Source organism: Poromitra crassiceps, assembly GCF_964638095.1.
Source record: "Poromitra crassiceps genome assembly, chromosome: 2".
NCBI lineage: Eukaryota > Metazoa > Chordata > Actinopteri > Beryciformes > Melamphaidae > Poromitra > Poromitra crassiceps.
In genome coordinates, this window is record NC_139624.1 from 85473190 (window position 1) to 85501089 (window position 27900).

Consider the following 27900-nt stretch of genomic DNA (forward strand, 5'->3'; position numbering starts at 1 on the left):
AATGGTCAGGCTACTTTCAAATAGGTCTACTCATCCAATGCAAATGCTTGCAATATGATAACTTTGTAAAGACTGCCACCTGCTGGAGGGTAATGTCTCCAATAAAGGCCTGAGAATGTAGAAAGATCTCTCTCTCTCTCTCTCTCTCTGATTACCGGTATTATGCCAGCATTACTGGCATAATAACATTGTCAAAGCACTGAAATGGCAATGTATCAATTTACAATAAAACAAAGATAATAGAAAACATTCAGTTGGACCTAATGGATATTGTGCTTTGTGTTTTGGTTGCATTCCCCTAACATGCAACTGTTCTACTGTATTTTGTTTCTTTATTGTTTGGTTCGGTCTGGTTGATTGAGTGCTGCTGTTCTTGGATGTAGTAGCCATTAGTTAATAAACTGAGACCCCAGACTCTTCTATAGTCTGTTCTTGGCAACTATAGCCATGGGAATGAAGTGAATGTGGGGTGCTTGTTTTATTATGGTCATAACATTTAATGGTTCTTCTTTGGATGTTTCTTATTAGGAGGAATTGGCTGAGTTTCCATGCATTATTTTGAACAGAAGTCTGTGTGGATTTGGGGTAATTTTTTGATTGCATGTATTCTTCCTTTCTCTTTGTGGTTATTGACAGCCAGTTTAAAGCTCCCAGTAGAGCTTAGATATGTGTACTCGTGTTCCATTTTCATAAAGCCCAAGTCTGTTTCCCTGACACAAGGACCTATTTTGGAAGATGATTGTTCTGGTCTTTTTGCCAGGCAGCTGGCTGCTGGCCTAAATCTGGATCTGTCTGAAGCTGACTGACTGACTGACTCACAACCCTGAGGACAAATGATATCATCAGTGATGTGATCAGTAACACACATGCTGTCAAGGGCCAGGTCTGACAGAATTAGTGAAGCTGATATAGGAGCTGCTGATCGAAGTGCCTCTTTTGAATTGGATAGCAGGGCCAAATCATTGGCATGCAAGAGTTGTATAATTCATTTGTATAAATATGTATAAATTTGTATAAAAAAATAATAAGGTGAGACTGAGGTTGCAACATTGCATGCCTCTTCTAGGAGGGTTCTAGGAGGAATAAGTGTGTTCCTTTGGCTCCAACTGACTGCAGATTATGAAAGTTTTCCTCCAATACTACTTTCCAATATTTTTTAGCAGGTGGCCTTCATGCCAAACTGACTCAAATGCCCTTTCAAAATAAACAAAACAGAAGAAAATTGCGTCAAGGCTAGATATGATCTGATGTGCAGTTTAGAATAAAGCCAATTTGACTTTTTTCTCAGTTTATTTACACTAAAAGAGTTGAAGTATGTGTTGATGATAGAGCAAGTCCTTCTCTATTGCTGTTTACACATACGCCTCTGTTGTTTGGGTCATGTTTATGGCCATTTTTAAGTGTGATTAGTCTTTGGGTCCAGGTGTCAGGGAAATAGCTCACACTCAGAATAGCTTGAGTGTGGTTGTTCTGAACTTGCGGTCATCTTCTAGACTTAATTGTATTTGCTCTGCAGATCACTTGGAGTGATTTACAGTATGGTTACTGCGCTCCATCCCTCTGTGATTATTGGTTGAGCATTTTAAACAGATTCTGGTGATTCTGCTGTGGTTTGAGAAGGTGATAATGGGCTGACTGTGACGGCTCAGATATGCAGTGGATCTGGATCTGTAACAATGTAGTCAACAGTGCTGTAGTTATGTGATGAGCCTCCCTCTCCCTCTGGCCCTGTGTGTTGGGGGGTTGTTAGGCTGATTGAGTGCACCTGGGCCCGGTTTATTTGTTGGGCTTTATCAGGGCTTTATAAAAGCCTGCAGACCATTATTTCCTCACCTTTGTTCCTTTGTTAGTTTTTTCCGTTTTAGGTAAAGAATATTGTTACAACCCAACGGAGGGAGTCACACACCAAAGTCAAAATGATAACAATAATAATAATCCATCACTTAAAATTAAGGACTAAACAACACAAACTACTACAAACAAAAAGAACAAAACAAAAAGGTGCACACAGGTAAGGAGGGAGAGCGACTGAATGGTCTGCAGGCTTTTAGAGCCCAATGAGTGCACCAGGCCCAGGTGCACTCAATCAGCTTAATGACCCCAACCACCAGGCTCCTGCAAGACAGGACCAGTGGGAGGGTTGTCACATAATATCTCCCATATGAGTCTACTCATAGCCTATTATGTATATTATACAGTAGCCTACAGACCCAGATCACTTGCCCTCTCTCCGTTTTCACACTATGTATATCCAAGTAATTTAGTGCCTTCATGATAATGCAAGTAGCCTGTGTCCACTGACACACACACACACACACACACACACACACACACACACACACACACACACACACACACACACACACACACACACACACACACAGCAGATAGCATAGCAGATAAGCCATTTTTGCAATATATTCCCCCTCCACTCTTTTGTTTTAGAACATCACATTGGTAGCCTATGAATACGTTACATGTGGGGAGATATGCTGCAGCTGTGCAGAATCATACTGCAGAAAATAAATTTCACATAGCATAGCCTACTTCAGAATAATGTTTAGAGAAATGCTTCAAAATATACAAAACATGACCTAAAAAATGCATTCATAAATAATATATTTTGGATGCACTTGCAGATGTCAACACAGGTAAAATGCATTTTCAGGGTCCAAAACATATTTTACTCTAATGTAGCCTACATCTAGGCCTAAACACATTTAGGGCCTTTTTTTTTGTTTGTTTATATTTTGAAGCAAGTGATGTATTGCAGTATCTCTAGTCTAGTAGCTCTGCCCAACATCGCACAGTAGCTTACCATTGAGATGAGTGCAAAAAAATGCACAGAACAGCAGTCTTATGTAATGTGAAGCACCCATGAAGCACCGAGGCCTTTGCGCCTGCGAAATGAGCGAGCAGATGGAGAAGCACACATGCGCAGTAAGAGCCTCGTCAGCAGCAGCCAGCAGCATCAGGACCAAAGCACCGCGAGGAGCCTGCGATGCGAGAAAATGGTGCATGTAAACAACACGCCGAGGGAGATGAGCTCTTTTTGCTTCACTGCATTTTCCCCTGACGAGTAAACTAATTTAATACGCAAAGGCTAGCTAGCCAAAGAAGAGCATTTTATACCCAGACGAAGCGCGGAAGGAAACATAACGCGACAGAGATGCGACGGCAATAATAGACTCCACTGTGTTTTTGTCTCATGACGACGCTTTAAAAGCCGCTGCAGCTAAAACGGCCTCCTCTAATGTCATCCCATAGGACGGGCTTTCTTGTGTAAATGGTCGCTGGTTTCTAGTGGGATGCACATCAGTGTCTTGCCCTACTCGCTCTCCGTCGTAATGGCAGCTCTGTACCAGGGCACCGACGCGTCCTCTCCGGATACATTTATGGCCTTGAAAGACGTGAGAGAGGTAAAGGAGAAAACGACGCTGGACGAGAAGCTCTTCTTGTTGGCTTGTGATAAAGGTTTGTTGTTGTTGTTGATCATGCCATTGGTGGAATCTGGAGAATAAGGTGCACCAGCTGTAGTAGGCTAATTGTAGCATATTCCTGACACATGGTGTCAAATGTCAATAGGTCAGTGTAGCCTAATCTATGCATTATGATTTGTAGGCTGATAGATTATTTTAAGCATAGTCATAATATAGCAAGCCCGGCAGCACAGTCATACCACATTTTTTCCAGTGAATACCTCACACAGCTGCCTACTGCCCCCGGGTTTAAGATATATTTAGCTGAACCTCTGCTCTTCTCTCAAAGTTTTTCTGCCTGCTGATTCCCTGAATTTTGACACGGCTTTGAAAAGTAGAGCTAACAAACTGAAAGGAAACTATAGGCAACACTCCAGATATATAAGCTAAATATAAGTGTGTAATAGCAAATAGATATTTCTAGCATAGTGGCATTCTTATCCAGCCCAGTGGGAAGTGAATATGTCTGAGAAGTTGATGAGATTGAACAGAGAGAAGCAAGTTTAGGTGCAGAGGCCAGGAACTATGACCATATAAAGTCTCCCTAAACATGGCCCAGCAACAGGAATTGTCCTTTGAGGGAGATGTTATTGTTTTACGGGGCTGAGATTTAGAGGATTGCTGGAATGGAAAGTGTGTGTCTCGTGTCTGTGTCTGTGTGACTCCGTCCGCAGATAATACTTCATTGTTCTTATTGGTATGCCTCTGTAAGAATTTCCAGTATACCATTGCTGTTCACGAGCTGTTGCTTAATAACAGCGGAGTTTGTCCTTGCCATGGTTCCCAGGTGACTACTACATGGTGAAGAAACTGCTGGAGGAGAAGCGACATGGCGAGCTCAACATCAACTGTGTGGACGTGCTGGGCCGAGACTCCATCACCATCTCCATCGAGAACGAGAACCTGGACATCCTCCAGCTTCTCCTGGAGCACGGCTGCCAGGTAGGAGACTCAGAGCGCTAATACACAAAGACATGGCTGTTTCAGTGTTTTCATTGTTGTTTCACTTTCCTGCTGCTGTGTGCGTAGATGCAATACCTTTTTTGCTGGTCGACAAAAAGTTCACCACCCTTTGGCGGCCACAGTTTTTGCCCTAGGAGGCGGCTCTGTGTGTGTGTGTGTGTGTGTGTGTGTGTGTGTGTGTGTGCGTGTGTGTGTGTGTGTGTGTGTGTGTGTGTGTGCATGCGTGCGTGCGTGTGAGAATGTGTGAAGGTGTGTGTTTGTGTGGCACCGAATGGTGGGCTGCCCCTACCATCCTGCATTTCAGGAATTCACATATGTGGTCGCAGCTATTGCGAGTTTGCGCTTGTTTGCACATAATTTGCTGTCCGATCTAGGTTCTTAAACAATGCATTTGTTTCTTTGTAGACAACAGATGCCTTGTTGGTGGCCATAGACTCGGAGGTGGTGGGAGCTGTGGACATCCTCCTCAACCACCGGCCAAGGAGATCCTCCAAGCCCTCTATCGCTGTTAGTCTCTTTTCTTTATTGCTTATGAGCCTTTGAGTTTCAACAAAGACACAGTGTAAATGCTAAAATGAACAGACTACTTTCACTAACATAGTAGTTTTCTCGCTGTGTATAATTCAGATTTGGAAAGAAAAGGATAGTAGAGGTGTGCACATCCAACCTATATTTAAGCCAAGTGGATAAAAGTCACAACAAAGACCTTAAGCTTGAAACGTAGCATTGCACTACATGAAGTAGTAAGAAAGGAGCTTGAATCCAGTGTGCAGATCATCTTTTTTTGGAACCACTTACAATGCAGATTTGACTTTAAATGATGTGAGGTCATCAGTATATTTTCCTTCCGTGTTAGAAACTGATGCAGCGGATTCAGAACCCGGAGTACTCGACCACCATGGACGTGGCTCCGGTCATCCTGGCTGCTCATAGGAACAACTATGAGATCCTGACCATGCTGCTGAAACAGGACATCTCTCTGCCCCGGCCCCATGCCGTGGGCTGCGAGTGCACCCTCTGCAACGCCAAGAACAAAAAGGACAGCCTGCGCCACTCCAGGTACAGAACCAGAATTCAGAGGCATCGGGACGAAGCGTTTGTCATTTTGTTCGGCTCTCCACAGAGGGCTGCCTTAAAGGGACAGCTCACCCTAAAATCCAAAATACCTATTTTCCCTCTCACCTGCAGTGCTATTTATCCATCTATATCGTTTTGTGTTATTTGCCTGAGTTTTGGAGATATCGGCAGCAGAGTTTCTGGCTTCTCTCTAATACAATGGAACTGGATGGCACTCGGCTTGTCAAAGTCAAAGGTCAAAGGTAGTTTTATTGTCCCCGCAGGGAAATTGGTTTGCAGACAGATCTAAAAACACACATAGTGCAACACAAACACTAAAACAGGCACAAAAATCCTCACATAAAACAACACGGGCTAAAAACAAACAAACACTTAAGAGTCAAGATAAAACTACAGCTAAAAACATACATAAGACAAAAAAGCACAAAAAAGCACAGGGCAATGAACAGGTATCACAAAGTGCAAAAGGTAGCATCATAAAAAGTGCAAGAGTGAGCAGCAAAGTGCAAAACAGGCCAAGCCAAGGAATTTGGTGCTCAAAGTGCCAAATAAATACATTTGATAAACTCAACAGCAAATGTCTCTTTCCAGAAATCATGACCCGGTTACTCAAGATAATCCACAACCTTGTTATGAGCAGTTTCATGTAGGAATTATTTTATTTTGACCGAACTACACCCGCTAGCTGCTAGCTAGTTCCTACAAAAGAAAATAGTTCCTACATGAAACTGCTCACAACAAAGTCTGTGGATTATCTTGAGTAGCCGGGTCATGATTTCTGGAAAGAGACAATGCTGTTGAGTTTTTCAAATGTATTTTTTTGTTTCTTTGAGCACCACAAGCCGAGTGTCATCCAGTTCCATTGTATTGGAGAGAAGCTCTCTACAGCTGATATCTCCAAAACTCAGGCAACTGACAGAAAATGATATAGATGGATAAATAGCACTACAGGTGAGAGGAAAAATATGTATTTTGGATTTTAGGGTGCGCTGTCCCTTTAAAGCTCCCATTGACCTAATGGGAGAGAGAGGGGGAAAACATTGCTCTGAATCTTCTTTTGAATGGCCTACATCGCCGTCTTCTTCAAAAAGATGCTTGTGTTATCTCGCGTGACAGTCATTTTTAGGCCTTGCTCTGGCATGTACAGTAGGAGGTCAAAAAACAGCGATGAATCACTTGGTCACTGTCAAGTGACGTGTTTAGGAAAGGTTTGTTTGGGGGCGCATCGCTTTGATGATAGCATCACAGTGATGAATGTCAGGTCGGTGTCACCCAACTGTCTGAACAGAAATGATTTACTATCTTGCACATGGCCTTTTTGTGGATGCTCTGTGTATTTACAGTACCACGAGTTAGCATGGGTGGCCCCAGTGGGGCTTCTAATCCTGCCAGTGTTGGTTAGTACCCATCAAGCTAATAGAGAACCACTGCATGGACCAGTAACTATTGCATGTTCATTTTTCCATGTAGTCAGTGGATTTAGAGTGAAATCTACTCAGATAGGGAAAGCAGCAAATATAGAGTTTCCTCCACGAAGCAGTGATTCTAGGTTTGTGATAAGATCTTGGACTGACAGATGAGGTTTTCACTGATCTCCACTGGACATTTTTATTCACACTGCAGGGCAGCGTAGCTTCCCACACACTAAGCTAAATGAATCAGCGCACAGCCTGGCTTGCAAATGCCTTTGAGCTTTTAAGCAGGAACAAACAGGAGAGCTAGTGGGCTGCATGCTTTCAGATTGTTTGACATTTGTTTGTTTCTCTCCCTGTTTTTCTTGTCTTGTCTTGTCTTGCACGCCTCTATCTTTTCCATCATATCCTCTACATCTCCCTCCATCTTTTTGGGTCAGGTTCCGCCTGGATATCTACCGCTGCCTGGCCAGCCCCTCCCTGATCATGCTGACTGAGGAAGACCCCATCCTCAGGGCCTTTGAGCTGAGCACAGACCTCAAGGAGCTCAGCCTGGTTGAAGTGGAGTTCAGGTGCGATAGCGATCAGCTGCTGCACGTCTAGATCCTGTCATAGCACGTTTATCTCATCTCCCTGCACACGAACACCCAGGCACACACACACAGAAACTTGTCACACGCACACAAACATATGTACGTACACGCACGCACACACACACTTGCATCGTAAAAATCGAATCCCCAATAGTATGGAGTAGATATTGAATCCTGTAGTTTTCCGTGTGTAAAACAAATGCCCTGATTTTGTGTCTAATTTCCTGCTCCAGGAATGACTATGAGGAGCTGGCTAAGCAGTGTAAGATGTTTGCCAAGGACTTGCTGGCCCAGGCTCGAAACTCCAGAGAACTAGAAGTAATTCTCAACCACACTTCTAACGAGGATCACGTCGACAAGAGGGGCCTGCGGGAGGAGCGAATGAACCTCAGTCGACTGAAACTGGCCATCAAGTACAACCAGAAAGAGGTTAGAGAGAGGCTGCGGATACCATGTTAATCATAGATCCAGAGCATCAGACAGTTTGGAACTAGCAGGCTAAGCAGTGATATGGATGAGTTGTGCAGCTTTTTCAGTCAATTATTTATTTTAACCAATATTCTAAAATGGATTATCTGATGTCTTGATTGGAGAAATATCCACAGATTCCTGCATAGAAAATAATACTTTTGTCTTTTATCCTTTATTCACTGTAATTCAAGCAGTATGTTGGACATCACGTCTGCTCCAGCACGTTCTTGTCTTGAGGAAATATGAGTTTGGCAGCAGAAAATACTTCCTCCAGGCAATAGCAGTCAAAGATAACGTAGGGCCGGATGTTTGAAGCTGTGGGGCAATTTACAACCGGGATGGCTCAGTGTGAAATGTTTGTGTCGTATATCATACTGGGCTTGTTTACTGACTGGAGGAATAAGGCTAATAAGGCTGCGTTCAGGGCTGCAAATCAGAACCACTTAGGTACTCCTGAGTCCTGTTTACTTCCGACTACTTCCATGTGTTTATGGTGGATTTTATTGCAGAGAATAGTTACACTTGCGTCAACTATTGGGAGTGAGTCTAATATATGACACACTAAAACTCATGCTTGCTAAAAAGCTTCTTAGAGAAGTACAAATGTTAAAGTGGCTCTTTGTTGCTTTTTGTATTCCACAGCACTGAAAATCACTGTGATGTTGACATACGCTTTTATTGTGTATTCATTAACATCGTAAATTGCATAGTAATTAGTATGAAATATGTACAGTTAAAAAAAAAAAAAAAATTTTAGGATGTCAGAGGTTTCTTATGCATTTTATTTCAAAGTGCAAAAAGTGCAGTGCAGTGTCAAGAGACCATTTTCAGTGGATACAATGTACTTAAACCAGGAACTATGCACCGGTAAATCACATATTAAGGTAACAGAGTCAATGCCATTTGGTTAATATTTCAAATCTAATGGTTAGTCACATGATTGGAAATAGCACTCCCACGGATCAAGTAAGCAGTAGCACTCATACAGGTCGGCTTCTACTGATTTTACTCATTCTAAATTCAAACAAAAAACTGGACTTTACATGAATTTGTGAATTCAGCTTGTAATTTACATCTCCTTCACACTTTTATTGTTGTCCTGTCCCGATGCCCCCTCCCCTCCCTCTCCACAGTTTGTGGCCCAGTCGAACTGCCAGCAGTTCCTCAACACAGTGTGGTTCGGAGAGACGGCCAGCTACCGACGCAAACACACGTGCTTAAAGATGGCCACCGTGCTGAGCGTGGCCATGCTTTGGCCGCTGCTGTCGGTCTGTTACCTGCTGGTGCCACGCTCCCGCGTGGGCCAGATCATCCACACGCCCTTCGTCAAGTTCATCATCCACAGCGCCTCCTACTTCACCTTCCTGCTGCTGCTCAACCTCTACTCGCTGGTCTACAACGAGGGCAAGAAGAACACCATGGGCCCCGCGCTGGAGATGATCGACTACCTGCTCATCCTCTGGATTATAGGTCAGCTTTTCACCTCACCTCAACTGAGCTTTTGTGTAGTAAAGACAATGTTGATGTATGTATGTAGCTGTATGCTGCGTGTGGTCGAATACCATCTACGTTTTTCCCCCATGGTATATTTCACTAAGACCACACCACAATCAAATATATTTGAATGATTTATTGATGGATAGGGGGTCGAGGGAAGAGGGATGAAAGGATCGAGGGAGGAGGGATGAATGAGTGAATGATAGGGATGGAGGGTAATGAGATGTAAGGATGGTTGAGGGGAGGGATGGATAGTGCTTAGAGACTGGGGATGATTGAGGGGGGTCGAATGAGTCTGGGTTGATGATTGTCTTGTGGAACCAGGGAATGTAGACTCAGGGTGGGGGTACTGTCTCGCTGATGGGGACTCTTCTTGACTCCATCAAAACCCCCTGGTACCTCTACTGAAGGAGAAGTAGGGGTGTTATGAAAGAACTGAGACTTGTGAGAGAGGGAGAGGTTGTGATAGGCGTGTATAAGTAGGGTGGAGCCGGAAGTTGAATGTGAGTTTGAGGCGTGGTCTTGTTCCCGAATTTAAGTTATAATAAATCATCACAAAAAAAATTGTGAACACATTTTTAATTAAAAAAAAATAGCACAAGAGAAACGGATACAAATGAGTAGTGTTTTAGATATACAGTACATAGATCCCTATCCCCCCTCCCTCGTCATCCCTCCCCCCGGCAGCATGCCTCCCAATAGCCACCCCCCCCCCAACAACCCACCCCGTGGTCTCCCATGGACCGCTCAGCTATAGCCAATTCATAGTATTCCCATGATGTCACAAGCATTTTCCTACCAATATGGCACTACAATACACACAGCTCATTGGCTGTTTGTGTCACTTGAATGTAATCACCTGTTAATTGATTACAATCACCTGTTATTTTCCGACCAAGATGGCCGTGTGGTAATGTAACAGAATACTATCAATAGAGACACTGCGGAGCGCGTCATCATTCAGAAACCACGCCCAAAACGGGGGGAAACAAAAACTCCCCCCAATCCTGGCGTTCTCCTATGTCACGTGTTGCACACAAAGATCATATATATGGAAGATGAACACTCCAACTTACTTCATTGACAGCTAGATCCACATTTTTCTTCTCGCCAATTTGCTTCGTTGTTTAGCTCGGGAGTACAAAAAAACTAGCGATTTTTTTTACATTTGTTGTCTGCGCAGCCCACCACACAACAGCTTTTAGCTATGTTTACTTCAAGGAAACTGACGCTGGTGTATGCAAGTGAACAGAGAGCTTTCCCCCGTGATGAGCGTGGCCTATTTCATGCAGTGTCTCTATCAAGAGAAGAATAACATATATTGTTCCTCTGTTCATGACCCAAGCAGCTTATTTTCCCATGGTATATATACTAGTGCCAGAGAGTCTGATTTCTGGAATTTAATCATTATCCATCTATCTCCTAATGCACAGAATGGAACTAAAAATACAATAAGATCACCACAGACTAGAACCTAATAGAATAACGATGCATTGCATAACAGAGTGAGAATGAGAGATTCCTGTTATTGTCTGGCCAGAGTCCAGTATCCTGTATCCATAATTGTATCAGGCAGAACATGACAAACAGCTGTTTTCATACCGTAGGGCTGAAAGCCTGGCTTGACTGGATTGCATCTGTCAGTGTTGCTTCTAATTGAACTGTATAGAAAGGAACCATAGCCCCTCCATGCCTCCCTCTGGCCCGTCTGTGTACTGCTATCGCTGGATTCAACGCACACAAACGCACATACGTATAACATATCAAGAATACATCCACATGCACACACACACACACACACACACACACACACACACACACACACACACACACACACACACACACACACACAAACACACAGGCATGAGGCTGGCTAGTGACAGTGAGGAATAGACTGGCTGGCTCTCGAGGGATGGGCGTCTCTGCCTTCCACTTCTGCCAAGAAACCATTAGCATGATCATTCAATCGCCTTAATGGCCGCGGCTTCTCAGCGGAGACATTTGTCTCCTGGTTGCAGCATCCTCTTTTGCAGCAGACACAAAGCATGGCAGCCACGGCCCGTTGCCCCAGCTTTCACTGCTCGCATCGCCGGCTTGATAAATCATCGCAATAAGTGTGCCCGACAGGTAATGAAAGGAAGTAGGTACAGTTCACTTCTATTACTCATTGTTATGAAGGTAGTTGTGTGGGGTAATTTGCAATTGATTCTGTATATTGCAGCAGTGAGCCCAGTAGTTGAGTGAGTCATTAGATGGAAATGTAATGGGTTTTTCCACATGGCCAGAAAGCCCACTAGAGGGGGGAAAGATTCCTTAAAGCAGTGCGAAACTGCAACATCAAAGAGCTCCATCGATTCTGGCAAACTTTCGCCGGTTTTTCTTCAAAAGTCGGTCTCATTCCGAGACAGGTTGGTAATGTGGTGCAGATTTCACGCTCCGAGCTCCCTCCAGCATCAACAAAGCACCTGAGATAAGTTCAATCATAAGTATATTACGATTGCTAATGATCAGCCCTGCTGTCCCTCCCTCTGTAAGATGTCAGAAGATGCTGCTGGCACATGTTGTCTGGAGGTGAACGGGAGTTGCTTCTGCTTTGAGAGAGTGAAGCCTCTCTAGATGATCTGTGTCTAGACAGACGGCACTCACAAGTCAAACAGCACCATTTCATCCTTTTAGTTTCCATTGTTCTCTGTCTATCCCACGCTCCATCTCTCTTTGCCGCCCCCCCACACCCCTCATATTTCTCACATTCTCTCCATTCTGCTATTCCCCAGAGCCTGATACCTCACATTAATGGAGAAGTCAGATGGGTGCATGTGTGTGTGTGTGTGTGTGCATGCGTTTGTGGGTCTCAATGCTCCTCTCTGCGTCTGATTGCATTGCTACATGCATCCAGTGTTTCCACAGTAAAAACCCAATAAAACCCAAGTTCCTAATAAGCACAATCCAAATGAATGGAAGCTATTCAGAGACTGACCTAATTCACATTTGAAACTAAAGGTCAAATGAGGCTTTTAAGAACAGAGAGACCATATCAGACAGCATTTCTGCCCCCAAGCCTGTCAATCCTCTGCTTACCATCACTTTAGTGTAAACCACGGAAGACCAATAGCAGACCAACCAGGTCCAAGTCTGCTCCGTTGTCCCTGGCCGTCAAAGCTTGTACACTTGTATTACCATTATATTTAGAATTGATAAAATTCTGTTTGGAAACCCACACGCAGACATCCATCTAACATCTGTAACAGAGACCCAGAGAGTCTTTAAATTCCACACACCTAAATCCCACAGCTCACATAGATTCAGCATCCTTCAATTTCTGTGTCTCGTAGAGGCGCGTTTTCCCCTGTGTCTCTCTGTGCGATGACTTACTGCAACACTGTTGAATCTGGGTCTCTCTGTGTGATGACTTACTGCAACACTGTTGAATCTGAGTCTCTCTGTGCGATGACTTACTGCAACACTGTTGAATGTGGGTCTCTCTGTGCAATGACTTACTGCAACACTGTTGAATCTGAGTCTCTCTGTGCAATGACTTACTGCAACACTGTTGAATCTGTGTCTCTCTGTGCAATGACTTACTGCAACACTGTTGAATCTGTGCCTCTCTGTGCAATGACTTACTGCAACACTGTTGAATGTGTGTGTCTCTGTGTGATGACTTACTGCAACACTGTTGAATGTGAGTCTCTCTGTGCAATGACTTACTGCAACACTGTTGAATGTGAGTCTCTCTGTGCAATGACTTACTGCAACACTGTTGAATGTGTGTGTCTCTGTGCGATGACTTACTGCAACACTGTTGAATGTGTGTGTCTCTGTGTGATGACTTACTGCAACACTGTTGAATCTGAGTCTCTGTGCGATGACTTACTGCAACACTGTTGAATCTGAGTCTCTCTGTGCGATGACTTACTGCAACACTGTTGAATGTGGGTCTCTGTGCGATGACTTACTGCAACACTGTTGAATCTGAGTCTCTCTGTGCAATGACTTACTGCAACACTGTTGAATCTGGGTCTCTGTGCGATGACTTACTGCAACACTGTTGAATCTGAGTGTCTCTGTGCGATGACTTAATGCAACACTGTTGAATGTGGGTCTCTCTGTGCGATGACTTACTGCAACACTGTTGAATCTGAGTCTCTCTGTGCGATGACTTACTGCAACACTGTTGAATCTGAGTCTCTGTGCGATGACTTACTGCAACACTGTTGAATCTGAGTCTCTGTGCGATGACTTACTGCAACACTGTTGAATGTGAGTCTCTCTGTGCAATGACTTACTGCAACACTGTTGAATGTGAGTCTCTCTGTGCAATGACTTACTGCAACACTGTTGAATGTGAGTCTCTCTGTGCAATGACTTACTGCAACACTGTTGAATGTGAGTCTCTCTGTGCAATGACTTACTGCAACACTGTTGAATGTGAGTCTCTCTGTGCAATGACTTACTGCAACACTGTTGAATGTGAGTCTCTCTGTGCAATGACTTACTGCAACACTGTTGAATGTGAGTCTCTCTGTGCAATGACTTACTGCAACACTGTTGAATCTGAGTCTCTGTGCGATGACTTACTGCAACACTGTTGAATGTGAGTCTCTCTGTGCAATGACTTACTGCAACACTGTTGAATGTGGGTCTCTCTGTGCAATGACTTACTGCAACACTGTTGAATGTGAGTCTCTCTGTGCAATGACTTACTGCAACACTGTTGAATGTGGGTATCTCTGTGCGATGACTTACTGCAACACTGTTGAATGTGAGTCTCTCTGTGCAATGACTTACTGCAACACTGTTGAATGTGGGTATCTCTGTGCGATGACTTACTGCAACACTGTTGAATGTGGGTCTCTCTGTGCGATGACTTACTGCAACACTGTTGAATGTGGGTATCTCTGTGCGATGACTTACTGCAACACTGTTGAATGTGGGTCTCTCTGTGCAATGACTTACTGCAACACTGTTGAATGTGAGTCTCTCTGTGCGATGACTTACTGCAACACTGTTGAATGTGGGTATCTCTGTGCGATGACTTACTGCAACACTGTTGAATGTGGGTCTCTCTGTGCGATGACTTACTGCAACACTGTTGAATGTGGGAGAGACTGTAAAATGTTAGGAATGATGACGGCATCTGGGGTTGAGAGAAATGCATCTTGCGATGGCGTATGTGGGTGTAGTGATGTTAAATTCCCGCTCTCCCAGGGATGGTGTGGTCGGACGTGAAGCGCCTGTGGTACGAGGGGCTGGAGGACTTTCTGGAAGAGTCGAGAAACCAGCTGAGTTTCGTCATGAACTCACTTTACCTGGCAACCTTTGCCCTCAAGATAGTGGCAAACAGCAAGGTACCTTCACACAAGCCACACTTAAGAGATTATGGAAAGAATATTGTACAAGAATAAAAATGCAAAGAAATGTAAGATCTCAAAACAAAAAAACAATAATAGCACCAAAAACTTTGAACATTGCAAAATATGAAGGGCAAATAAATTAGATTTGCATCCAAACTCACAGTCTTGCAAACCACATTAGTAAGTATTTGTGTGTTTCTCCTGCAGGTACTGCAAGATTAAAGTTTGCAAACTGATCAAGTAAAACATTAGATTCGAAAAGTTAATTTTCAAAACACTATTATATCCATTTAGTTGGGGGGGGGGGGGTCAATATCTCATACATAGAGGAAACAGTCAATGTAATTGTCATGTACCTTTTTATGTAATATTTAAAACATGACATACTTCTTTTTTTCTTTTTTTTCCAGAAGAGTAGATGTCACTTTGTTGATGACTTAGCTCAGAGCAAAACTCCTCATTTTATTGGTCTGAAAAGAATATCAGGAACTATTTCAGCAACTTTAATAATGCTCTTTTTCCACTTGGTCATTGTATCGGATGGTGTTTAGAAACATACTGTGACCTGCTTTAGTTGTCAAGTGGATGTCTGTGAAAGTGTCTTGTCTGTCCCGTAGTTCAAGAATGTGGGGGACACGGAGAGGAAGAACTGGGATGCCTTCCATCCCATCCTGGTGGCCGAGGGGCTCTTCGCCTTCGCCAATGTCCTCAGCTACCTGCGCCTCTTCTTCATGTACACCACCAGCTCCATACTGGGCCCACTGCAGGTAGGACAGCACCACATAGGCGAGGGACACGCACACTGGAGTGGCTTTGATTCTGTAGCTCAGTGGTTAAAGCACAGCACTAATATTGGCAGAGTTAGGGGTTTGGACCACCTAGGCCCCAAATAGAAGATAAGATGACATTTTAATGATTCCCGTCGGGAAATTGGGTCATAAATATGCACTCAGGGCGCCGTAAGGCACTTTGGATGAAAGCTTCCAGCAAATGGCTAATGTCCTCCTTAAAAGACTCCTTCCTTGTCTGTCATTCACGCACGCACGCACACACACACACACACACACACACACACACACACACACACACGCACACACGCACACACGCACACACGCACGCACGCACACACGCACACTCTCAGTCTCTCTCTCTCTCTCTCTGGTGAACACTCAAGGACAAACATACACAAAACCTTACACCAGATGTCTAAGCACTATCATCGCCATCATCATAAGCACAGTGAAATGAGGCACTTAGACGAATGTGCTCTGCTCATAATCAACCCAACACAACATCATAATGCTTAGCAGCTCAGGCATCATATTCATGGCCGTACCGCAATCATCGTTTAATCGTCAAAATGAATGGGAGCCTTCAGTTAAGTTGATTTCTAGAGGGTCCGGGTAGTGTAGCGGTTGATTCCCTGCCTAGAACGCGAGGGTCGCAGGTTCGCTCCCCCCCCCCCCCCCTCCTCCCGTGTTACCTCCAGCTTGGTCGGGCGCCCATACAGGCACGATTGGCTATGTCTGCGGGTGGGAACCCGGAATGAGGGTATGTGTCCTTGTTGCTGCACTAGCACCTCCTCTGGTCGGTCGGGGCACCTGTTTAAGGCGGAAGGGAACTGGTGGGAATAGCATGATCCTCCCCGTGCTACGTCCTGCCGGTGAAGCACCTCGCTGTCAGGTGAAAAGAGGCGGCTGGCAACTGCACATCTATCGGAGGAAGCATGCGTGTGTCTACGGCTCTCCCCAGATCGGCAGAGGGGGTGGAGCAGCGACCGGGGCAGCAGGGGGAATTGGCCAATTGGGGAGAAAATGGGGGGCGGGGAATTCAGAAGAAGAAAAAAAGTTGATTTGTAGAGAGATCTTCAGCTTAGACACTGCTTATTTAAAGCTGAAGAAGCTGACTGACTATAAGCCCACAACACACTGTCACTGCTTCCCTGACTGACTCTATTGCAATCTGCCCCAAACAGCAAGATATACTGTATATGCAGTCATCTTACCAGCAATTTTAATGGTGGCTGCACAGGAATAAAGTTGGTGTGTTTGGGAACATTCTTGTCTATATATATTTTTTATAATCCTGTCATTTATTAAATTTAATTGACACCTTGTTTAATAAACAACTTAACTACATACATGCCATTGTACTCTCCAGTCTATCCCCTACATGTTCTAATGAGGCAATCCGGCTGTAACCAATTTATGGTGGTTGTTTGTTGATTTCTGTCTTCTATGATTTCTCCTCAGGAAACAATAAGCAGAAATTAAAAAAGTGAATGGGAGCCATTTGAATCGTGAAAATAAAGCAAGATCATGCAGGCCATGCCAGAGCCTAAAGCCCCATAGCTGCTCCGGCTGGCTGGCCGGCTGGCTGGTTGTCTGGTTGTCTGGCCGGCCGGCTGGCCGGCTGGCTGGCTGGCCGGCTGTCTGTCTGGCTGTCTGTCTGTCTGTCTATCAATCAGTCTCTCTCTCAAGTCAACAGTGAGCGAAAGTGCCTGTGTGTTTATGTCTCTCAGTCTGCCATTGTTTTTCATTGTTTTTTCCACCTCCCTCTGTCCTCCAGGCTTGGCCAAAAGTCTGGTTTGAATATTCTACTCAGATTCCTCGGCAATCTCAGTGCCATAGGTGTCCCTTTTTATCACATCAGCCCGTCGAGCCCGTCGTTTTGTACGGCCGTCCAGCTGGCAGAGGGAGATCTTAATGCTTGCCAGCTATCTGACGGCTGCCATTTGGCTGGCATCCTTACACTTTCATATTTCCTCTGTTAGGAGTATGTGGGCCTTTTATTACATAAAGCAGTTGTCAGGTATGCGGTGAGCTCACTCCACTCTGAGGGATGTCTTCCTGTCATTATGGTGAAGAGCTGTTTGCGGTCGGATTATTAAACAGCGTGACTATCCTGTAGTGTAGGTTGTTAGCGAATGCTTTTTTGTTTGTTACCATCTTACGCCCCCACCCCGCCCACACACATCCTCTTCCTCTCTCTTCCTCTCTCTCTCTCTTTCATGCCCCTCTCTCTCCCCTCACTCGCTCACTCTGTGACATCACCGTCTGGCTTGGCCGGATGGAAAAGTTATTAGCTTTGGAAATAGAAGTGGCTGTGTGTACTCGTGGCCACACTCACACTCACATGGCAGACACACCTCCGTACGTAATGCACACGCGCCCACACACATTTCCACACACTTGTGATATAGTGAGCATGCGGCGCACTTGCGCTCGTACACACCCGTGCACCCGCATACACAACGCACACGCACGCACGCACACACATACACGCACACACATACACACACACACACACACACACACACACACACACACGCACACACGCGCACACACACACACACACACACACACACACACACACACACAGACAGACAGTCAGTCATTATGTGGTTTGTAGTAATGAACGCTTCTCTGATTATTCCATCCTTCCTGGAGAAGCCAACTCAGACTGGTTGGTACCCCCTGCTGAGGTTGGAAAGAATGACTGAGTGATACTGATACCAATAGAGTGCTTCATTGGATACCTCTTTTTTCCCTCTACTTGCTGAACTGCCAACTCCATCACTACACTGCGCTTGACTTCACCACCACAGACTCTATGGGGTGTAGCTGCTGCGGTCATGGGCCGATCACACGTTGCATTAGATCAAAGGATGCCTGCGGTGACTGGCTGCGAGCAAAACCATACAGATCAGATAGTCATTTTTTTCTTGGTCGTTTGACTGGAGATGTTTGGATACTACTTGGTACTGGGTTATTTCAGTCGATACCTTGGCTTAAAGCAGGCATGTCCAAAGTCCGGCACGGGGGCCAATTGCGGCCCCCAGACCTATTTTAAACGGCCCGTGGTCTGTCTCTGAAAATATACTATACGTGGCCCTCCACACAGTATTGGTTAATCAAGCAGGTTCACTTTGCATTTTTTCCACTCACCTAACGATGACAGCACTATTATACAGTTTGTCAACAAGCAACAAGTAGGAACAACGCAGGCCGAACTAATGTTTTCAGACGGTAAACAAAATCTTTTTTTTATAACCCATATGATGCGAGAAGCAGCTGGCCCCCAGGTATCTTCACATGATCTAATCTGGCCCCCATTCAAAAGAGTGTGGATGCCCATGTCTTAAAGGTATTGAGTAGTGATACCCAGCTCTAGTGGCTATTATCACCAGTGTGTACAGACTACAGAATGAGCTCACTTGTGGCCCACAGACCTAACCTCACTGTCACAGGGGTAATAAACCATAGCTGATGGCACACTGGGATGCATGTGTGTGTGGTACCATCAACTACTTACATCAGCCCCCCCCCAAGCCCCTTCTACATTCTGCTGTACAGTAACTAAGTGGCTACCTGTCAGGCTGGGCAGGCAGGGAACGCCCTGGGCTCCTACATCAGATATGTGGGAACTAGTGGCTACCTGTCAGGCTGGGCAGGCAGGGAACACCCTGGGCTCCTACATCAGATATGTGGGAACTAGTGGCTACCTGTCAGGCTGTGCAGACAGGGAACACCCTGGGCTCCTACATCAGATATGTGGGAACTAGTGGCTACCTGTCAGGCTGTGCAGGCACGGAACACCCTGGGCTCCTACATCACATATGTGGGAAGTGGCTACCTGTCAGGCTGTGCAGGCAGGGAACACCCTGGGCTCCTACATCACATATGTAGGAAGTGGCTACCTGTCAGGCTGGGCAGGCAGAGAACACCCTGGGCTCCTACATCAGATATGTAGGAAGTGGCTACCTGTCAGGCTGGGCAGGCACAGAACACCCTGGGCTCCTACATCAGATATGTAGGAAGTGGCTACCTGTCAGGCTGGGCAGGCACAGAACACCCTGGGCTCCTACATCACATATGTAGGAAGTGGCTACCTGTCAGGCTGGGCAGGCAGGGAACACCCTGGGCTCCTACATCAGATATGTAGGAAGTGGCTACCTGTCAGGCTGGGCAGGCACAGAACACCCTGGGCTCCTACATCAGATATGTAGGAAGTGGCTACCTGTCAGGCTGGGCAGGCACAGAACACCCTGGGCTCCTACATCAGATATGTAGGAAGTGGCTAGTTGTCAGGCTGGGCAGGCACAGAACACCCTGGGCTCCTACATCAGATATGTAGGAAGTGGCTACCTGTCAGGCTGGGCAGGCACAGAACACCCTGGGCTCCTACATCAGATATGTAGGAAGTGGCTACCTGTCAGGCTGGGCAGGCACAGAACACCCTGGGCTCCTACATCAGATATGTGGGAAGTGGCTACCTGTCAGGCTGGGCAGCCAGGGAACACCCTGGGCTCCTACATCACATATGTGGGAAGTGGCTACCTGTCAGGCTGGGCAGACAGGGAACACCCTGGGCTCCTACATCACATATGTGGGAAGTGGCTACCTGTCAGGCTGGGCAGGCACAGAACACCCTGGGCTCCTACATCAGATATGTGGGAAGTGGCTACCTGTCAGGCTGGGCAGGCACAGAACACCCTGGGCTCCTACATCAGATATGTGGGAAGTGGCTACCTGTCAGGCTGGGCAGACAGGGAACACCCTGGGCTCCTACATCAGATATGTGGGAAGTGGCTACCTGTCAGGCTGGGCAGGCAGGGAACACCCTGGGCTCCTACATCACATATGTGGGAAGTGGCTACCTGTCAGGCTGGGCAGGCACAGAACACCCTGGGCTCCTACATCAGATATGTGGGAAGTGGCTACCTGTCAGGCTGGGCAGGCAGGGAACACCCTGGGCTCCTACATCACATATGTGGGAAGTGGCTACCTGTCAGGCTGGGCAGACAGGGAACACCCTGGGCTCCTACATCACATATGTGGGAAGTGGCTACCTGTCAGGCTGGGCAGACAGGGAACACCCTGGGCTCCTACATCAGATATGTGGGAAGTGGCTACCTGTCAGGCTGGGCAGACAGGGAACACCCTGGGCTCCTACATCACATATGTGGGAAGTGGCTACCTGTCAGGCTGGGCAGACAGGGAACACCCTGGGCTCCTACATCAGATATGTGGGAAGTGGCTACCTGTCAGGCTGGGCAGGCAGGGAACACCCTGGGCTCCTACATCACATATGTGGGAAGTGGCTACCTGTCAGGCTGGGCAGGCACAGAACACCCTGGGCTCCTACATCAGATATGTAGGAAGTGGCTACCTGTCAGGCTGGGCAGGCAGGGAACACCCTGGGCTCCTACATCAGATATGTAGGAAGTGGCTACCTGTCAGGCTGGGCAGGCAGGGAACACCCTGGGCTCCTACATCACATATGTGGGAAGTGGCTACCTGTCAGGCTGGGCAGGCACAGAACACCCTGGGCTCCTACATCAGATATGTAGGAAGTGGCTACCTGTCAGGCTGGGCAGGCACAGAACACCCTGGGCTCCTACATCAGATATGTAGGAAGTGGCTACCTGTCAGGCTGGGCAGGCAGGGAACACCCTGGGCTCCTACATCAGATATGTAGGAAGTGGCTACCTGTCAGGCTGTGCAGGCACAGAACACCCTGGGCTCCTACATCACATATGTGGGAAGCGGGACAGGAATACACTGGGGGGATTTAGACATGACAAGAGAATGAATCATGCTAATAGACCAGCCTCTCTCCCCAAACAAGCCGGCATGGCTTTCAGCGCAAACACTCCCCTCGCCATTCACCTTGCGGAGCAGGGAGCGTGGTCATCCCTCACACTGGACACTGTGTATGTATGTGTGTGTTTGCATGTGTGTGTTCTGACCTTGGTCAGTGCATCTCTAGGTCTTAGTAAACAAATAAGCCACTCTGGTCTATTAATAGTGGGATGGCTGCTGATCCAAGAAGACGTTCTCTGTCTTCTTGCCTTCTCCCTGGCTTCCTCCATGTTTGTCTGTCTTTCCTCAGATAGGGAGGTAACACTCCAATGACCAGAATAGCTTGTTTTTTCCACTTAGCCAGTGATGACTGCTTAATAACAAGTTAACAACATGTGGGAAGATTTTTTTTTAACTACATTTGCTTACACAGAATCAGGGGTAGACAGTCACAATATACTCCTACAGTTGCTAAAGTTTTTCTGAGCTCTTTTAAAATATACTCGGAGTAAAAGTCACTTAAAAAAAATATTTTCCGTGCAATGTAAAACTAAAAAGGACAGATAGTCCATAATAATGACATGTTGGGCCCGGTGTGCTAGCTCCCTGAGTTTAAAAGCCCTCAGACAATTCAGTGTGTCTCTCTCCCTCCTTACTGATGCACCTTTTATTTTGTATAGTTATTTCCACATAGTTTTAGTTAATAAATGATTGTTTTAACTTTTACTTTGGCATATGACTTTGGCGTATGACTGCCCTCATTTGTTAATCCTTCAGCCAAGTTGTAACATGCGAGATGTCCAGGTTCACAAACAAAAGGTGCATCTGTGAGGAGGGAGAGAGACTGAATTGTCTGAAGAAAAAAGAGGCAATTGAAAATGTACGGTAGTGAGGTAAAACACTTAGGTCAAAATATACTTAAGTTAAAGTAAAACGACTGACTTCAAAATACACTTCAAAGAGCTACTCATACAAAGAAGCTACTTAACAAGAGTACATGTAGTTGTTACTTCTGTACTGTACAGAATCGAATATTCTGATGGATGACTCACAGGCCAATGTGATTTGCCTACTGAAAGAAATGTTGATGTACAGGACATAAGAGATAAACACATTAGCTATCCCCTGAGTTTATTTCCCCCCTTGCAATTTGTTTGTTCCATCCAAAGTTGCTGGCTCTTTAAAGAGGATTGCTGGTAGAAAACGATTAAAACTATTCAGAATATCCCTAAAGTAATTTATATTTTCCCCAGAAGTTTCGGATGAAAGAATTCCACATCAATACGGACCTAATTGTTGGTTAGAGTGCAGCAGTGCAGGTTTCACGAGCCTTTATCGATCTCTCCCCAGATCTCTATGGGCCAGATGCTGCAGGACTTTGGCAAGTTTTTGGGCCTCTTCCTGCTGGTGTTATTCTCCTTCACTATTGGACTCACCCAGCTCTATGGCAAGGACCAGAAAGACCCAGACAAGACCCCAGCCAAGGACTGTGAGGGCATCTTCTGCCGGCGGCAGAGCAATGACGCTTTCCACACGTATGGGCCAACCTCAGTCTATCATTTTGGACAGCGATGACGATGATGAATGTTCAGAGTGCATGTTGAGAGATGTCAGACAATATATTTAAATATACTGGTCTGTATAAACACAGCTGTTTTACTGCATCCTGACAGTTCTTCTGATTTATGATCTATCTGTGAAATTACCTGTCACACATGCAGCCCAAATGGCCACTGACAGCTGCCAACTTCTTCCCTCTTACAGGTTCATGGGGACCTGCTATGCGCTGTTCTGGTACATCTTCTCCCTGGCACACGTCGCGCTGTTTGTCACCCGCATCACCTACACAGAGGAGCTGCGCTCGTTTGTGGGTGCCATGATCATTGGCACCTACAACATTGTGGTGGTCATCGTCCTGACCAAGCTGCTGGTGGCTATGCTCCATAAAAGCTTCAGACAAATTGCTGTAAGTGTTAACGACTGGCACAGAATACCGTTAATTATTTTGGTGTTCTGAATGCAGTCAAGGGTAATTTGAGCCCAACTTGGTATAGGAAAGTTTTTGCCTTCATAGAATTCCTCTATAAAGGGTGTAAGGCTACAGTGTGAGTAAGTGCATTTCATGATCACATTCCTGTATTCCAAATCACAGCATTTCTCGACGTTCCTGTTGTTTCTTGGTATTCTGCAGAATCACGAGGATAAGGAGTGGAAGTTTGCTCGGGCCAAACTGTGGCTGAGCTACTTTGATGACAAGTGTACTATGCCACCACCATTCAACATCCTCCCCTCGCCAAAGACTGTCTGCTACTTGGTGACCAGCATGAGCAAATGGATCTGTTCACACAGCTCAACCGGCAAGGTGAAGAGACAGAACAGCCTCAAGGTGAGAGAGAGATTCTGTTTAATATCAGAACCTGAAGTTGCACTAGGCAAGATGTTTAATATCAGAACCTGAAGTTGCACTAGGCAAGATGTTTAATATCAGAACCTGAAGCTGCACTAGGCAAGATGTTTAATATCAGAACCTGAAGTTGCACTAGGCAAGATGTTTAATATCAGAACCTGAAGCTGCACTAGGCAAGATGTTTAATATCAGAACCTGAAGTTGCACTAGGCAAGATGTTTAATATCAGAACCTGAAGCTGCACTAGGCAAGATGTTTAATATCAGAACCTGAAGCTGCACTAGGCAAGATGTTTAATATCAGAACCTGAAGTTGCACTAGGCAAGATGTTTAATATCAGAACCTGAAGTTGCACTAGGCAAGATGTTTAATATCAGAACCTGAAGTTGCACTAGGCAAGATGTTTAATATCAGAACCTGAAGCTGCACTAGGCAAGATGTTTAATATCAGAACCTGAAGTTGCACTAGGCAAGATGTTTAATATCAGAACCTGAAGCTGCACTAGGCAAGATGTTTAATATCAGAACCTGAAGTTGCACTAGGCAAGATGTTTAATATCAGAACCTGAAGTTGCACTAGGCAAGATGTTTAATATCAGAACCTGAAGTTGCACTAGGCAAGATGTTTAATATCAGAACCTGAAGCTGCACTAGGCAAGATGTTTAATATCAGAACCTGAAGTTGCACTAGGCAAGATGTTTAATATCAGAACCTGAAGTTGCACTAGGCAAGATGTTTAATATCAGAACCTGAAGCTGCACTAGGCAAGATGTTTAATATCAGAACCTGAAGCTGCACTAGGCAAGATGTTTAATATCAGAACCTGAAGTTGCACTAGGCAAGATGTTTAATATCAGAACCTGAAGCTGCACTAGGCAAGATGTTTAATATCAGAACCTGAAGCTGCACTAGGCAAGATGTTTAATATCAGAACCTGAAGTTGCACTAGGCAAGATGTTTAATATCAGAACCTGAAGTTGCACTAGGCAAGATGTTTAATATCAGAACCTGAAGTTGCACTAGGCAAGATGTTTAATATCAGAACCTGAAGTTGCACTAGGCAAGATGTTTAATATCAGAACCTGAAGCTGCACTAGGCAAGATGTTTAATATCAGAACCTGAAGTTGCACTAGGCAAGATGTTTAATATCAGAACCTGAAGCTGCACTAGGCAAGATGTTTAATATCAGAACCTGAAGTTGCACTAGGCAAGATGTTTAATATCAGAACCTGAAGTTGCACTAGGCAAGATGTTTAATATCAGAACCTGAAGTTGCACTAGGCAAGATGTTTAATATCAGAACCTGAAGTTGCACTAGGCAAGATGTTTAATATCAGAACCTGAAGTTGCACTAGGCAAGATGTTTAATATCAGAACCTGAAGTTGCACTAGGCAAGATGTTTAATATCAGAACCTGAAGTTGCACTAGGCAAGATGTTTAATATCAGAACCTGAAGTTGCACTAGGCAAGATGTTTAATATCAGAACCTGAAGTTGCACTAGGCAAGATGTTTAATATCAGAACCTGAAGTTGCACTAGGCAAGATGTTTAATATCAGAACCTGAAGCTGCACTAGGCAAGATGTTTAATATCAGAACCTGAAGCTGCACTAGGCAAGATGTTTAATATCAGAACCTGAAGCTGCACTAGGCAAGATGTTTAATATCAGAACCTGAAGCTGCACTAGGCAAGATGTTTAATATCAGAACCTGAAGCTGCACTAGGCAAGATGTTTAATATCAGAACCTGAAGTTGCACTAGGCAAGATGTTTAATATCAGAACCTGAAGCTGCACTAGGCAAGATGTTTAATATCAGAACCTGAAGCTGCACTAGGCAAGATGTTTAATATCAGAACCTGAAGCTGCACTAGGCAAGATGTTTAATATCAGAACCTGAAGCTGCACTAGGCAAGATGTTTAATATCAGAACCTGAAGTTGCACTAGGCAAGATGTTTAATATCAGAACCTGAAGCTGCACTCGGCAAGATGTTTAATATCAGAACCTGAAGCTGCACTAGGCAAGATGTTTAATATCAGAACCTGAAGCTGCACTCGGCAAGATGTTTAATATCAGAACCTGAAGCTGCACTAGGCAAGATGTTTAATATCAGAACCTGAAGCTGCACTAGGCAAGATGTTTAATATCAGAACCTGAAGTTGCACTAGGCAAGATGTTTAATATCAGAACCTGAAGTTGCACTAGGCAAGATGTTTAATATCAGAACCTGAAGTTGCACTAGGCAAGATGTTTAATATCAGAACCTGAAGTTGCACTAGGCAAGATGTTTAATATCAGAACCTGAAGTTGCACTAGGCAAGATGTTTAATATCAGAACCTGAAGTTGCACTAGGCAAGATGTTTAATATCAGAACCTGAAGCTGCACTAGGCAAGATGTTTAATATCAGAACCTGAAGCTGCACTAGGCAAGATGTTTAATATCAGAACCTGAAGTTGCACTAGGCAAGATGTTTAATATCAGAACCTGAAGTTGCACTAGGCAAGATGTTTAATATCAGAACCTGAAGTTGCACTAGGCAAGATGTTTAATATCAGAACCTGAAGCTGCACTCGGCAAGATGTTTAATATCAGAACCTGAAGCTGCACTAGGCAAGATGTTTAATATCAGAACCTGAAGTTGCACTAGGCAAGATGTTTAATATCAGAACCTGAAGTTGCACTAGGCAAGATGTTTAATATCAGAACCTGAAGTTGCACTAGGCAAGATGTTTAATATCAGAACCTGAAGTTGCACTAGGCAAGATGTTTAATATCAGAACCTGAAGCTGCACTAGGCAAGATGTTTAATATCAGAACCTGAAGCTGCACTAGGCAAGATTTCTTTTAATATGAAATACACCCATTTTATCAGCCTCAATCACAAAGAGCATCCCATCGCTACTGATGCCTTATGTGCCCAAATTGAATCCTGCTGTTGATATGGACACTTTTCCATCACAAATTAAATCCTGGCGTTGGATCTGGACACTTTTCCATCACAAAGAAGTTATGAATCATCATTGAAGAGCAAAGTATAAAGTGTCTCTGAAACAGCAGTGAAGCAGCGCTGCGTCCAGAGAAAGTTGGACTCAGTTTTGGATCTTTTGCCTTTTCTCCTCCTTTGGCATCCTTGTTATAAAATCACAGACAGAGCAGGTTTTTAAACATGCACACACTGTGTGTGCACTTTATTGACCTACTTGATTTATGGGCATTAAAATGTATTTGTCATGTATAAATTAAATTATTTTGCCCTAATCTTAGAGACCCCCTCAAGTCATGTTTCTGATGGTTCTTCCCACAAAAAAGAACCTGAAAGACAGTAAAATTAGCTGCAGAATCATTTTGGCTGATGCCCCAAGGCAGCTGATGCCCCAGGGCACTCACCCTGCCCATATAGTTGCTAATCCGGGCTTGATTGATCTGAACCCTTTCCTTGTCTTTCTCCATCCAGGAGTGGAAGAACCTGAAGCAGAAGCGTGATGAGAACTATCAGAAGATCATGTGCTGTCTGGTCCACCGCTACCTGACGTCCACACGGCAGAAGATGCAGAGCACAGACCAGGCCACGGTGGAAAACCTCAACGACCTGCGCCAGGACCTCTCCAAGTTTCGCAACGAGATGCGGGACCTGCTGGGCTTCCGGACCTCCAAGTACGCCATGTTCTACCCCAGGAGCTAAAAGACTCGGCCATCCCTCCCTCTTTACCCCCTCCTCCGTTGACAACACCTCTGCTTGTCATTTATCTGGGATAAACGTCCGACCCGAGCATGTTTAAAAAAAACTTTGCTCTCTGACTGTCACTTTTAAACCTGGAACTAGGAAAATGTATATTCTGCACCAAAGCCTCCAGCCTCAGGCCCCCTAAGTATTATTCAGCTATTCAACTTGTTTTGTAAAAATAATAATAAAAAATAAAAAAATCTTTCCAACACACACACACACACACACACACACACACACACACACACACACACACACACACACACACACACACACACAAAACTAATAAAGATTTATGAAAAATTGTGCCTCCTGTGGCTATTGCCTTGATGCA

General features: G+C 45.0%; 1 protein-coding gene across 7 annotated transcripts; it reads left to right on the top strand.

The window, feature by feature from the left end:
• Positions 1-3308: 3308 nt before the first annotated feature.
• Positions 3309-27598, top strand: trpc1 (transient receptor potential cation channel, subfamily C, member 1; the record flags this gene model as incomplete). 7 transcript variants are annotated; one of them, XM_083632184.1, is made up of 13 exons in its annotated part: positions 3309-3474; positions 4267-4421; positions 4848-4949; positions 5299-5501; positions 7372-7503; positions 7758-7953; positions 9129-9465; positions 14701-14840; positions 15464-15613; positions 22781-22965; positions 23195-23396; positions 23622-23816; positions 27297-27598. In XM_083632184.1, 13 exons carry the CDS (start codon positions 3309-3311, stop codon positions 27522-27524), a joined length of 2391 nt encoding a protein of 796 aa, XP_083488310.1. In that variant the 3' UTR covers positions 27525-27598. The 7 variants fall into 7 exon arrangements, with proteins under 7 accessions (XP_083488310.1, XP_083488311.1, XP_083488313.1 ...); XM_083632185.1 differs by lacking the exon at positions 4848-4949 and having other exon boundaries at positions 3396-3474; XM_083632187.1 differs by lacking the exons at positions 4848-4949; positions 15464-15613 and having other exon boundaries at positions 3396-3474.
• Between the last annotated feature and the right edge of the window lie 302 nt (positions 27599-27900).